Source organism: Scyliorhinus torazame, chromosome 1, assembly GCF_047496885.1.
Source record: "Scyliorhinus torazame isolate Kashiwa2021f chromosome 1, sScyTor2.1, whole genome shotgun sequence".
Classification (NCBI taxonomy): Eukaryota; Metazoa; Chordata; class Chondrichthyes; order Carcharhiniformes; family Scyliorhinidae; genus Scyliorhinus; species Scyliorhinus torazame.
Window position 1 is genome coordinate 49,204,194 of NC_092707.1, and position 15,404 is coordinate 49,219,597.

Consider the following 15,404-nt stretch of genomic DNA (forward strand, 5'->3'; position numbering starts at 1 on the left):
TTTTTGTGTGGCGGGGGTTTCCTGGTGTCTTAGCCAATATTTATCAGTCAACATTAATCAAAACTAGGTTATGTAATTGGGTCAGTGGCGGCTTGATGGGCTGAAGGGCCTCTTCTATACTGTCTAATTTTATATCGCATGGCTGTCTGGGGTCTTACTGTGCACAAGTTGGCTGCCTGTATATCACATTTCAAAAATGTACTTCATTGCCTGTATAGAAGCGCCTTCTGGTTGTGATGAGGTGCTCCATGAATTCTTTTGAATTAGAGATTAAATAAGCCATTCATGAGGATTATGGATCGTCTATTTTGGGGAGGAGAACAGTTGATTTGTGTGGGAAATCTCTTGATCTATGTGAGATGGTGGGGTTGGCAGTGTGTGTGCCAAGCTGCTGACATTCACTTTTGGTGCAAAGCAGCCTGCATTGCACCTGTTGGGGGAGCCAGGGGCCCGGGCCGGCCCCTCAGCCGGAAGCTGACCCGGTTTGTTTCCGGTGCAGCTGGTGACAGCTCAGCTTGGCGACAGGCGGACATCTTGAAGCTTCAGTTAGCGTGTGGAGGAGGAACAGGGGAAGGAGGGAGTCGATCCGCCGGCCGGGGGCCCCTCTGGACCAGCGACTGGACTCGCGTCAACCGACTGAAAGGAGCGGCTCGGTGAGTGCTCTCGCCCGGTTTTACGGCAAAAGATCTTCCGGCTGTTAAAATTTGAAGGGCTGAATGTTCTGGCGGAAGCGGGCCGGAAGTTGGGATCAGATGGGCAGGGGGCGGCTCGGCCGTTCGCATTCTCAGGGGGGCTGGCGGGCGGCGCCGAGCTGGGCCTCCCGGGGCAGGAGTTACCTGGGCCTGGGCTTCCCGGACGTGCACCTCCCACCGGGCCGGAGGCTGTGACCCTCTCAGTTTGACCGTGGCAGGTGGAAAGTCTCTGACCCGCCCCCTTTCTCTACAGGCAGAAGTTGACAAGCCTCGTATACAATCTCATCTCTTTTTTAAAAATGTTAATCGTGTGTGCTCCCTTAAAATAAACAGTTTGCATAAGAGTTTAATCCTCTTCACCCCCGCCCCCTCCCTTTCTGAGTCATTACCCAGAGCCCTGTTTTGGGAATAAACTTGCATTTAGGTAGGCCCCCCCCCCCCCCGCAAATCTCGTCTCGAAGCTCTTTGAACGAATGCCTTTTGAAGTGCAGTAACTCATTTAGGCAAACATCGAAGAGAGTTCTTGGGCCGAGTGACCGGGTTTGGAGGGGCTGATGGTCAAGGGTCCATCGCCCCTTCAACTTTGCAATTCAGGCACCGAGAAAATCGACTGCAGAGTTGTGTTTGCCTTGTGCAGATAGTGAGAGGAAAATTCTGGTCCACTGACCCCTACCTACATCGATCGCTCTTTGGGTATTCGATTCAACTGGTGCCTTACAACATTCCTAGCCCCTCTCGGTTTGGAAATGCATCATTTTGCCTTATCAAAAGTCACCTTTATCATGAAGTTTTAAAAGATGGTCACATTTAATTGGTTCTTATTCTGTGGTGTGTGCAGTACTTGATCTCATCCTTGGCAAAAGCACTGAAATTGGCTGTGTACCATTTTAATATACCTAACCTGTCTTTGGTGAGTGACTGAAAGGTTAAAGTTGTTCATGTGATAGCTGTGCAATGCAAAAAAAATGCAGAACTGTGGCAAAAGAGTAAGGGGTTTGGACTAATTGGATGGTTCTTTCAATGACGCAATAGGTTGAATAATTCTGAATGTGGTGTATGATGTTTCAATATTCCAATATTTAATTACATACAACTTTACAGCACAAAATCAGGCTGTTTGACCCAATAGGTTTCTGCAACTGTTAATGTTCCATACTTTCCACCTCCCACCTAATACATTGTTTGAACTTTTTATGGCTTTGTTTACTTGTGTTGCTATTTTTATTAATTTATTTATTTGCACCCCATGATCTTGTGCCTCTACCCAATTTAGGCTGTTTTCCAATGAATATTCTTTGGAAAAGTCTTCCTTATCCTTTCCCCAGAGTGCATCACCTCTCACTGATCTATATTGAAATTAATTTGTTGTTTACACATCCACTCAGGTTTGTTAAGGTTGTTTTGTATGTTGTCAATTTTCCTCCGTATCAACCACACACTCCAATTTGGTGTAATCTGCAAGTTTTGATATACTTCTGATTCTTGAATCTAAATATTTCTGTAAAATGTGGTTGCCACAACAATCCCGGAGAAACAATACCTCCCACCTTTGTCAGTCTGAGTAACTACTTTTAAGCCCATTTTGCTTTTATAGTCAGCTATTTATCTATTCTGCTTCTTGTTCTGAGTCCCATAGGCTCTGACTGTAGTCCAAATCTGCTATCTGGTACCTTGAAGATCCTTTTAAAGTCATCTATGTGCATTTACTGAATTACCTTTTCTGTTACTTAAAAAATATTTTTATTAAGGCATTTATAAATTTTTAACAATTTTCAAAAGGAAAAACAACAGAGTAAATAACACCCACCCAACCATCAACCACACCCAGCCAAGGTGGCTTACATACATAGTCCTCCAGTCCCCCTCCCCCATTATAACTATTCCTGCCTCAACCAACCTCTCCCTCCCTTAACCCCCCCCCCCAAAAAAACCTTTTGTATCTGCTGACAGCTTAATTTTCCGCAAAGAAGTCGATAAATGGCTGCCACGTCCGGACGAACCCTAGCATCGATCCTCTCAAGGCGAATTTGATCTTCTCAAGCCTGAGAAAATTGGTCATGTCACGAACCCATACCCCCGATTTCGAGGGTTTCGATTTCCTCCACGTCAATAATATCTGTCTCCGGGCTACCAGGGAGGCAAAACATCAGCCTCTCTCACCCCCCTGGACGTCCGGATCTTCTGACACACAAATATCGGCACCTCTGGATTTGGAACCACCCACCCGTACCTTCCATACCGTGGACATGACCTGGGCAAATCCTTGCCAGAATCCCCTCCGCTTCGGATATGCCCAAAACACATGGACATGATTCGTGGGCCCTCCTGCACACCGCCCACACCACACCTAAAACTGCTGTCAATAAACAGGTCCCCTAATCGCTCAATCCCAGCTCGCTGCCACCTCTGAAACCCCCCATCCAGCCCCCCCCCCCCCCCCCCCCCGGTGCAAACATTATTATTATAGTCCACCCCTTCAAAGAACCTGTTCATACAGGCCACAGTCGTATGTGCCCTGTGGGCCACCTTGAATTGTATCAGGCCTGGCACATGACGAGGACGCGTTAACCCTGCTCAGGACATCCTTCCACAATCCTGCCTCTAATTCCTTGCCCAACTCTTCCTCCCATTTTCGCTTTCCCTCCCCCACTACCATTTTCAACACTATCTTGTCCTCTATCCCCTGGGACGGTAGCTGCGGAAAGGCCGAAACATGCCTCCGTGCAAAGTCCCTCACCTGCAGATAGTGGAACCCATTCCCACCAGGCAGCCCAAACTCTTCCAAGCACAGAAAACTGCTGTCAATAAACAGGTCCCCTAACTGCTCGATCCCAGCTCGCTGCCATCTCCAAAACCCCCATCCAGTCCCCCCGATGCAAATCGATGATTGCCACAGATAGGTGTCTATACTGACGCCCCCTCCACTCCCATGTGCTTCCGCCACTGTCCCCACCTCCTCAAAGCCACCACTACCACCGGTCTTGTGGAGTACCGAGCCGGCGGGAACAGCAGAGGTGCTAACCACTGTGCTGCATTGCTGCCTAATAAGTTGAGAATATGGGCTGAATCTGTAAAACGCATAATTATATATTTTTTGGTCATTTTGTTTCATAATTTATCTTTGCCTTTTTTAAACTTATTTCCTAACCTCTCCATTCCCTTTTGTCATCTTTTTCTTCATGGTCTATAAAAATGCTCATCCATTTCAGTTTTTATTCATACAAGGGATTTCATTATTAGCAAATTCCATTGTGGGTGTTCGTAGGACATACATCTTCAGAACATTCTTGATCAATTGTCATTCTATCTTGCAATAGTTCCACCCTCAACCTCCTGTAATTAGTTTTTTTAAACCTATCTGTTACATTGTTTTTTGTCTGTCTTTTGTCTCCCTCGATTATTATCTGAAATGGTTTTCCTAGATGGCCAGAATTCTACCCTTATTTCTCTTATGGTTTGATTCCCACTTATAGACCTTCATGTTGCTGACCTTGGCTACTGGGCAAGAAAGGACGTCTCTGTTTCGAAGCTCCTCTTTGTCACTTCTGCTTGCTGGTGGGGGTGGTTGAAATCTCCCATGATTATTATTTCATGTCTTTCGCTAATTTCATAAACTTGCTTGTTCAAGGCTGTGATAGATACATTTTTAATCAGCAAGGAATCCAGGGTTATGGGGATAAGGCGGTAAATTGGAGTGGAGGATTATTATATCTGATCAGTTATGATCTCATTGGATAGTGGAGCAGATTAGATGGGCCAAGGGGCCTACTTCTGCTCCTACATTTTAATATCTTATTTCTGATGATCTCTTCCACCATTAGGTGGTCTGCAGTTTACTCTTGTAAGCATAACCTATTTCTTCTTATTCGATGTCTTAATTTGTATGAATTCTGTTTTTTTTAAATTGTTTTTCTACTGCTCTTTCTGATAGTACAGCGACCTCACCTCACATCCTCTTCTCTCTCCTTTCCTAATATATTGTATCCTGCAATATTTAACTGCCAGCTGTGTTCTTTATGCAACCATGCTTCTGTTCGTCCTGCATCTGATTCCTATCCAAGGATTATTGTCTCTAATTTCCCGAGACACCATGTATGTTGCAGAACAGCCAGTTTGTTTATTTTTATCAGTTCTTCCACTCTCTGTACTTATGTTCTGTAAATGTATCTGTTACCTGACTATGCTCCTGTTATTCCTTGCCTTCATCTATTCTTTACTCTCAGCGCCTTTGGTTATATCTTCAGGTTGCTGTTATTTGTACCTTATCTCCTCCCACCTTTGTATATCATTAGTTTCAAGTCTTATCTATATATTTATTAATCTTTCCACTGTGACCTTGTCTCATTCTGTCCCAGCTGTATAGATCCTTCTTGTTCCAATGATCCATGAAATGTAATTCTACCTCCCTACACTCTTTCAACCATGCAGTCACCTAATCTAGCCTCTATCCATGGGTCAGTTCTAATGTGGCCTGGGCAGTACTTTACCTCCTGGGCAATTCTGTATTTAATTTAGTTCATAGCCCCTGTTACTCCCTCAGCAGGATCTCATCCCTGCTCTTTCCTATGTCATTGGTCCTGCAAGAAGAATTTAGGGAGCTAGTAGGAGAGTGAAAAGCAGGACCTCAAAGGTTGTAATCTTTGGTTCACTCCCAGTCCCACGTGCCAGTGCGGCTTGGAATAGTAGATTAGAGCAGATCAATGAGTGGCTGAAGTGATGGTGTAGGAGGGAGGACTTTAGATTCCTGGATCACTGGGTCCGTTTCTGTGAAAGGGGGGAACCTGTACAAACTGAAACGGGACTACCATCCTTGCGAGGAGTTTTGTTAGTGCTGTTTGTGGGGTTTAAACTAATTGGCAGGGGGATGGGATATGGAGTGGAGGCAGAGTAGGAAGTGGTGCACAGCCAAATACAGAAGAAAAACCAAGTCCGTTTGGAACCAGAGTGATTATAGACAAGTTCAGGCACAAGGAAGTAATATGGCAAGGTTGGATGGTATTTATTTCAATGCAAGGGGTCTTTCGAGTAAGGGAGGTGAGTTGAGGGTGTTGATTAACACATGGGAATATGATATTAGTGCTGTCACAGAGACATGGTTGAGGAAGGGGCAGGACTGGCAGCCCATTATTCCGTAGTATAAAATCTTCAGGTGAGATGGAGGTGGTGTCGTAATATTGATCAAGGAGTCGATTACTGCAGTAAGGATGGATGATGTCTTGGAAGGTTCCTCAAGTGAGGCCATTTGAACCATAAAACCCCTATAGTGCAGAAGAAGGCCATTTGGCCCATCAAGCCTGCACCGGCCTTCCAAAAGAGTACCCTACCCAGGCCCACTCCCCTGCTCTATTCCTATAATCCCACCTAATCTGCACATCTTTGGACATTAAAGGGCTATTTTAGCATGGCCAATCCACCTCACCTGCACATCTTTGGACTGTGGGAGGAAACTGGAGCTCCTAGAAGAAACCCACGCAGACACTGGAGAACGTACAAATTCCACACAGACGAGGCTGGAATTGAACCCGAGTTCCTGGCATTTAACCACTGTGCAGCCCAAGTACTTAGAAACAAAAAGGGGGCAGCCACATTGCTGGGAGTGTACTATCGGGCCCCAAATAGTCAGACGTGTCGCCAAACCTCAGAAATGTAAAAATAATAGGGGATTTCAATGTCCCTGATTTTAACTGGGTTAGCCAAAGTGTGAAAGACTTCGAGAGGGCAGAATTCCTAAAATGCATCTAGGAGAGTTTTTTTATACCAGTACCTAGAAAGTCCTAAAAGAGAGGGGGCGTGCTGAACCTAGTTTTAGGGAATGAAGCTGGGCAAGTGGTAGCAGTTTCAGTGCGGGAGTATTTTGTTGACAGTGACCATAACTACGTAGGATTTAAGGTTGTTATGGAAAGTGAAACAGATGAGCCGGAAAATCGGTTCTTAATTTGGGGAAGGCCACTTAATAGGATAAGACAGACCTGACCAAAGTCAACTGAGAGCAGCTACTTGTAGGAAAATCTACATTAGAGCAGTGGCTTCACTCAAAAAGTAAATAGAGAGAATACAGAGCCTACATGGTCCTGTAAAGGTGAAGGGTGGGAGCAGCATGTTCCGATAACCCTGGATGTCAAGGGATATCCGGGGTTGGATAATGAAACAAACGGAGGCTTATAGCAGATACCGAGGGCTCAAAACAGCGGAGGCCCTGGAGGAGTATAGAAAATTCAGGGGGTTACATAAAAATGAAATTGGAGAGCGAAGAGGGGACATAAAAAAACACTGGTTGGCAAAATAAAGGAAAATCCAAAGGTATTTTTTAAGTATATTAAGGGCAAGAGGTTGACCAGGGAAAGAGTAGGGACTAACGTGGCAATCTTGAGTGTGGAGCTAAAAGATGGGGATGTTTTAAATGAGTACTTTGCATCTGTGTTCACTATGGAGAAGGACAAAGTAGGTATGGAAATCAGGGAGGGGGAACTATCATGTACTTGAACAAATTAACATTGAGAGGGAGGAAGTAGTAACAGTTTTGGTGAGTTTAAAAGTTGATAAATCCCCAGGGCCAGATGAAATGTATCTCAGGTTGCAGTGGAAGGTAAGGTGAAGATTGTAGAGACTCAGACAATTTTCAAATCTTCTCTGGCCACAGGAGAGGTGCCAAGGGCTGGGATGATGAAGCTAATGTGGGACCATTATGCAAGAAAGATGGTAGGGATAAACCAGGAAAATGCAGGTCAGTGAGTCTAACTTCGGTGGTAGGAAAACTATTGGAAAACATTCTGAGGGACAGAATTAATCCTCACTTGGGGGAGGCAAGGATTAATCAAGGATAGTCAGCATGGCTTTGTCAAAGAGAGATCATGGGCTGGATTCACCGTGCCACATTTCTGGTTCCACACGCCGGCGGGATGCTCCATTATGCCGCCGGGAAACCCCCGGGCTGCTGGCAAAACTGAGCATCCTGCCGGAGGAGAATCCAGCCCCACGTCTTACAAATTTAATTGAATTTTTCAAGGAGGTGACTAGGTGTAAAAATTAGGGTAATGCAGTTGATGTAGCCTGCATGGACTTCAATAAGGCTTTTGACAAGGTCTAACACGGGAGACTGATCAAGAAGGTAAGAGCCCATGGGATCCAGAGCAATTTGGCAAATTGGATTTAAAATTGGCTTTGTGGCAGGAGGCAGAAGATGATGGTCAAAGGTAGTTCTTGTGACTAGAGGTCTGTGTCCAGTGGTATACCTCAGGGATTGGCGCAGGGCCCCTTGCTGTTTGTAGTGAATGTCGGAGGTATGATCAGTAAGTTGACAGATGACACAAAAATTGAGGGTGTGGTAAATAGCAAGGAGGAAAGCTTTGAATTATAGGATGATACAGATGTGCTGGTCAGATGGGCAGAACAATGGCAAATAGGATTTAACACTGAAAAGTGTGAGGTAATGCATTTTGGGAAGCAAGGCAAAGGAATATGCAATGAATGGTAGGTCCCTAGGAAGTACAATGAATGGTAGGACCTTAGGAAGTACAAAGGATCAATGGGACCTTGGTGTGCATGTCCATAGATCCCTGAAGACAGCAGGACAGATAGGTAAGAATGCTTGCCTTTATTAGCCGAGGTATGGAATTTAAGAGCAGGGAGGTTACGATGGAGCTGTATAAAACGCTGGTTAGGCCATAGCTGGAGTACTATGTGCAATTCTGGTTGCCACACTATTGGAAGGAAGCGATTGCACAGAGTGTGCAGATGAGAGTCACCAGGATGTTGCCTGAGATGGAGCATTTCAGCTATGAAGAGAGACTGGATACTGAGGTTGTTTTCTTTGGAGCAGAGAAAGCTGAGGGTGGACCTGATTGAAGTGTGCACATTAATGAGGGGCATAAATAGGGTGGATGGGAAGGAACTTTTATCCTTAGCGGAGGAGTCGATAACCAGGGAGCATAGATTTAAGGTAAGGGGCAGGAGGTTTAGATGGGGTGTGAGGGAAAACCTTTTCACCCAGAGGGTGGTTGGAATCTGGAACTCACTGCCTGAAAGGGAAGTAGAGGCAGGAATCCTCACAATGTTTAGGAAGTATTTGATTGAGTACTTGGAATGTCATAACATACAAGGCTACGGGCCAAGTGCTGGATTAGAGTCGATAGATGCTTAATGGCCAGCACGGACACAATGGGCCAAAGGGCCTTTTCCTTGCTGTAAAAAGTCTATGACTCTGACTCCTGATATAAATCATAACATCGGGGTCTGCCCCACCTCTTAATTTCCTACGTTAAAATCATTGCTACTTTATAAATTTTGATCTGTGCAAGAAAAGTAAATAAGTTCAAAATTGTTACTGGAGCAAGGAATAAAACATTTGCCCATAAATTTGAATATTTTTGAATGAATAACTGCAAACTGCTAAAACGCAGGCGAGTTTCAAAAGGAATGTCAGTGCAGGGCCATTGTACCTCAAAACTGATTAATCAGTAACTTCACTTTTTCCTGTTTGGAATATTAATGTTGCTGGTTCAGCAGGAAAATCAACTTTTTTTTTCTTTTTAGGAAACCTAACCCGAGGATCACCATGACGGATTCAAAGTATTTTACGACAACCAAGAAAGGTAGCAACATTTCTGTCTGTCTCCCTTTAATTCAGCAAATATAAAATTGTTAAAGAATTATGAACCACAAGTAAACTAATATAGCTTTGTAATTTATGCAAACACAAATCTAAATGGAGCAGATAAAATAATGGTTACATTTAGATTACTGATGGGTCAATCACAGTGACATGTTCAGAATATTCAGATTCTACTGGCTCCCTTTCTTCTTCTGTTTTTATTTCCTTCACTGTGAAAGTTTGGAGCTTGAACTGTTAGGCTATATAAAATACTGTTTGTGGTTGTGGTAGTATACAAATGGATACAACAGGACGCTTATTGCACTGAAAGAATGTTTCCTGTCCAGTCCACATGATGTACACTGACAACTGAAATCTGTTACATATGAAGTCAGTCTGGAGTTGTGCTCAAGCAGGAGTTTTTTCATAGGTACCTGTTTATGTAGTTCTGGCTTGCACGCGAATACTATATAGACATTGGTGTATGTAACACAATTCCTAGTTGAGGTTTTTTTCCCCATTTGTAACTTAGCACAGTGTTCTGCAGACAAAAGGCACCATGCCAAACTTGGAAGAAGGGATCCTTCTCTCAATACGTTTTTAACATAACTATTTATCACAGCTTAACTAAAAAACAAATCACAAGATAGTACAAATTTAGTGAAAAGAGATGATGTGCACAGCGGCAAAGGTTAAAAGAGAACTATGGTAGGAATGCACAGCCTAAATGAGAAGTGACAACCTCCGCGATCTGCCCATCGTAGAGATCAGTGAAAGCTTCAGTGGAAAATTTGAGATGGTATTGCACTTGGAATGGATACCCATAATCTCTAGTTCACCCAAGACTTCAGTTGTCATAGCTTTAAATTATGAGCAGAAGACTTTCAATGGCCAAATGGCCTCCTGTACTGTAGGAATTCTATGTAATAGCCTCCTAGCACTATGATGTCTGGCAAAGAACGTAGACAGTGGTGACACAGGGATTAAGGGTTATGGTGTTAGGGCCGGAAAGTGGAGCTGAGTCCACAAAAGATCAGCCATGATCTCATTGAATGGTGGAGCAGGCTCGAGGGGCCAGATGGCCTACTCCTGCTCCTAGTTCTTATGTTCTTATGACACAGTGGTACAGTGGTTAGCACTGCTGCCTCATAGCGCCTGGGGCCGGGGTTCAATTCCAGCCTTGGGTGTCTAACTGTATGGGTTTTGCACATTGTCCCCGTGTTTGTGTGGGTTTCCTCCAGGTGCTCCGGTTTCCTCCCACAGTCCAAAGAAGTGCATGTTAGGTGGATTGGCTATGCTAAATTGCCCATTAGTGTCCAAAGATGTGCAGTTTAAGTGAGGTTACGGGGATAGGTTGGGGGAGTGGGCCTGGGTAGGATACTTTATGAGAGGGTCAGTGCAGATTCGAAGGGCAGAATGGCCTCCTGCATTACAGGAATTCTATGTTTCTACTCTATGGTGTTCAGTTCTTCCTGCAGGTGATTGTAAATTTCACTCTAAACCGTTTTAAATTTTAGTCTTAATGTATCAGTTAACAGATTTAAATGAGATGAACTCAATCTGGGAAAGGTTTTGAAAATGTATCGCTTCCAATAAAGTATATTGAGTTTTAAAAAAATAAATAACATTTAGAGCACCCAATTCTCTTTATCCAACTAAGGGAGAATTTAGCATGGCCAATCCACCTACACTGCACATCTTTTGAGTTGTGGGGGTGATATCCACGCTGGACACTGGGAGAATGTGCAAACTCCATACGGACAGTGACCCAGGGCTGGGGTCGAACCTGGGTCCTCGGCGCCGTGAGGCAGCAGTACTAACCACTGTGCCACCATGCCGCCCATAAAGTATATTGAGTTATTGCTGTAAATTTTGATGCCAATAAAACTTAAATTTTATGAATGAAAAATTCTTCTTTCACATTTTAGTGTTAATTATTTTGCCTTTCTTGCATAAAGAATCATCACCCCATGACATTCAGTGCATCACCATCACTGAATTCCCCCACAATTCGCATCCTGGGGGTTACTATTAACCAGAAACTGAACGTGATGAACCATATAAATACCGTGGCTTCAAGAGCATGGTAGCGGCTAGTAATCCTGAGGCAAATAACTCACCTCTGTCAACTCAATAACTGTCCAAAACTTGACCATCTACTGGCGCAAGTCAGCAGTGTGACCTAATACTGTTCACTTGTCCCGATGAGTGCAGCTCTGACAATACTCAAGGAGCACAATGCCATTCAGGACAAAGCAGCCCATTTGATTGGCACCCCATCTTCAAGCATTCACTCCCACCACTAACAGCGCACAGTGACAGCAGTGTGTACCATCTGCAAGATGCACTGCAGGAACTTACTAAAGCTCCTTACACAGCACCTTCCAAGCCCACATCCACCACCATCTAGAAGGACAAGGCAGCAGATGGATGGGCGCACCACCACCTGAAAGGTCCCCGCCAAGTCACACACCATCTTGACTTGGAAATATATCACTGAAACTTCACTGTCGCTGGGTTAAAATCCTGGAATTCACCACATGGGACTGCAACGGTTCAAGAAGGGAGCACATCATCATCAAACAGCAAGTAACAGATAGAGCTAAGTGTTTCCACAATGAATGCATCAGATCTAATAATAGAACATAGAATTTACAGTGTAGAAGGAGGCCATTCGGCCCACAGAGTCTGCACCGGACCTTGGAAAGAGCACTCTACTAAGCCCACATCTCCACCCTATCCCAGTAACCCCACCTAACCCTTTTCTTTTTTGAACACTTGAGGGCAATTTAGCTTGCCAACCCACCTAACCTGCACTTCTTTGGACTGTGGGAGGAAACCGGAGCATCCGGAAGAATCCCACACAGACACGGGAGAAAGTGTAGACTCCGCACAGGCAGTGACCCAAGCGGGAATTGAACCTGGGACTCTGGCACTGTGAAGCAACAGTGCTAATCACTGTGCTACCATGCCGCCCTAAGCTCTGCAGTCCTGCCACATCCAGCCATGAATAGTGGTGGACAATTAAATTTCCTGGAGGAGGAAGAGGCTCCACAAATATCCTCATCCCCAATGATGGAGGAGCCCAGCACATATGTGCAAAAGACAAGGCTGAGACATTCGCAACAATCTTCAGCCAGAAATGCTGAGTGGATGATCCATCTTGGTCTCCTCCAGCGGTCCCCAGCATCATTGATGTCAGTCTTTAGCCAGTACGATTCACTCCACGTGATACAAGAAACGGCTAAAGGCACTGGACACTGCAAAGGCTATGGGCCCTGGCAATATTCTGGCAATAGTGCAGAAGATTTATTCTTCAGAACTTGCCGCACCCCTAACCAAGCTGTTCCAGTACAGCTGCAACAGTAGCATCTACCCGGCAATGTGGAAAATTGCCCAGGTGTGTCCTGTACACAAGAAACAGGACAAATGTTACCCAGCCAATTACCGCCCGATCAGTCCACTCTCCATCATCAAAGTGATGGAAGAAGTCAACAGTGCTATCAAGTGACACTTAACAGGCAATAACCTGCTCATGGACGCTCAGTTTGGGTTCCGCCTGGGTCACTCAGCTCCTGACCTCATTACCGCCTTGGTTCAAACATGGACAAAAGAGCTGAATTCCAGAGGTGAGGTGAGAGTGACTGTTCTTGACATCAACGCAGCATTTGACTGAGTATTGCAACAAGGAGCCCTAGCTAAACTGGAGTCAATGGGAATCAGGGGCGAAACTCTCCGCTGGTTGGAGTCATACCTGGCACAAAGGAAAATGGTTGTGGTGGTTGGAGGTCAATCACCTCCGCTGCAGGACATCACCCTGCAGGAGTTCCCCAGGGCAGTGTCCTAGGCCCAACCATCTTCAACTGCTTTATCAATGACCTCCCTTCCATCATAAGGTCGAAATGAGGATGTTTGCGGATGACTGCACAATGTTGAGCACCATTCGCAACTCCTCAGGCAATGAAGCAGTCCATGTCCAAATGCAGCAAGACCAGGACAATATCCAGGCTTGGACTGACAAGTGGCAAGTTACACTCGTGCCACACCAAGTGCCAGGCAATGACCATCTCCTAAAGTGAGGATCCAACCACAGCCCCATGACATTCGATGGCATTACAATCACTGAATCCCCCACAGTCAACATCCTGGGGTTACCATTGAATAGAAACTGAACTGGACTAGCTATATTAATACTGTGGCTACCAGGGCAGGTCAAAGACGAGGAATCCTAAGGTGAGTAACTCACCTCCTGACCCCCCCCCCCCCTCCCCCAAAAAGAATGTCCACCATCTACAAGGCTCAAGTCAGGAGTGTAATGGAATACTCTGCACTTGCCTGGATGAGTGCAACTCGCTCAACACCATCCAGGCAAAGCAGTCCGCCTGATTGCTCCCCCTACCACAAGCATTCAAACCCTCCACCACTGATGAACAGTGGCAGCCGTGTATACCATCCACAAGATGCACTGCAGTAACTCATCAAGGTTCCTCAGACAGCACCTTCCAAACCCACGATCACTACCATCCTAGAAGGACGAAAGGAGCAGATACTTGGGAACCCCACCGCATGGAGGTTCCCCTCTAAGTCACTCACCACTGTTATGGGCCAGTGTTTAGAGAACACCAGAGTGTGTCGTGGAGTTCACCTGACCCACAACTTTCAATAGATTTTGGTTATGGGGAGCACCAGGGCCCACTCTACAGGTGTGATGCAACAGAGATCTAAAGTACTTTTAAAACAAAACAATGTTTATTCTATGAATCCAGTTAACATTTTATAAACACACAGTAAACGTCTTAGCAGCTGTCAACTCAAATACTCCCCCCAAAGAATACAGTACTCTATAAGTAACCCTTAATCTTTCCTAGCAACACCCATAATACAAATACCCTCTTTAACAAAGATAGCAGGTTTTAAATTCTCTACTGAGAGCAGTTATCACTTTTAAATTAGCAAGTGATCTGAAGACTTTCTTTACAGGCAGAGAGATCAGAATTACATCTTGTTTGGCTGGATGCAGCTCCAACTCTGAAAACTAAACTAAACACAATGTAGCTGCCAGCTCAAAAACGAAAGCAAAAACAGACAGACAGCCCAGCTCCACCCACACACTGACATCACTGCAGCTATTTGATAAAACCTATTTTTTAAAGGTACATCCTGTATAGCTATTTGATAAACACCAATTTCTTAAAGGTACTCTCGCATGACACCTCCCCCCCCCCCCCCCCCCAAAGAAAAAACCCATCAACTCCAAGATGGTTTCAATTTTCACCTTTTCATTTTCATTTAAGAAATATTGACAGTGAATATACGTTTTCTTTTAACAAAACACGCAAACATTTATAACGTAGTCCATTTTAGTTCTTCTTCCTCCAACTGGAATCCCTCTTGATTTATAGTTTCTTTGGACAAGAAGATCTCTGCACGATCCATCCATTTCTCTACCCCTCGGTATTTTTCCTTAAAGTCAGATACTTTAGTTCAATCCGATCACAGAGCCCTTGTAATTCTTCAACACAGGAGCATTGGTTAACACAACCTTCAGGCAGTCAAATGCCTGTTGACACTCCGCTGTCCACTTAAACATGCTACGCTTCAGCAAGTTCGTCAGTGGAGCAACCACGCTACTAGAATTTGGCACAACTGTTCGGTAGAATCCACTCATGCCGAGAAATCGCATTATTTCCCTTTGTGTCAATTATTCTATGAATAACTTTTGTTTTCACTTCCCGTGGGACCATTCGACCCTGAATGATTGTATGGCCCAGGAAAGTGACTTGGGCTTTTCTAAATCACTTTTGGCTAGGTTTACCACCAAACCCACCTCCTGAAGTCGATCAAATAACTCCATCAGATGTTTTAAATGTTCTTTCCATGTCTGACTGAAAATTACCAGATCGTCGATGTATACCGCACAATTGGGTAATCCTGAAACAATTCTGTTAGTTAACCATTGAAATGTGGCTGGGGCGTTTTTCATGCCAAATGGCATAACTTTGAATTGGTATATACCATCTGGAGTCACAAAAGCTGAAATCTCCTTCGCTCTTACGGATAAAGGTACCTGCCAGTAACCTTTTAAGTAAATCCAGTTTGGAAATAAAAGCTGATTGTCCCAC

The 15,404-nt window shown here is 44.7% G+C and overlaps 1 protein-coding gene across 2 annotated transcripts in view; it reads left to right on the top strand.

The window, feature by feature from the left end:
- Window positions 1-481: 481 nt before the first annotated feature.
- The window catches only part of ap1b1 (adaptor related protein complex 1 subunit beta 1), a 124,662-nt gene continuing 109,739 nt past the window's right edge, over window positions 482-15,404 (top strand). For both annotated transcript variants that reach the window (XM_072490590.1, XM_072490664.1), the window contains exons 1-2: window positions 482-653; window positions 9,225-9,283. In XM_072490590.1, coding sequence (XP_072346691.1) covers window positions 9,247-9,283 — 37 coding nt within the window. In that variant the 5' untranslated portion in view covers window positions 482-653; window positions 9,225-9,246. The remainder of the gene's footprint in view (window positions 654-9,224; window positions 9,284-15,404) is intronic.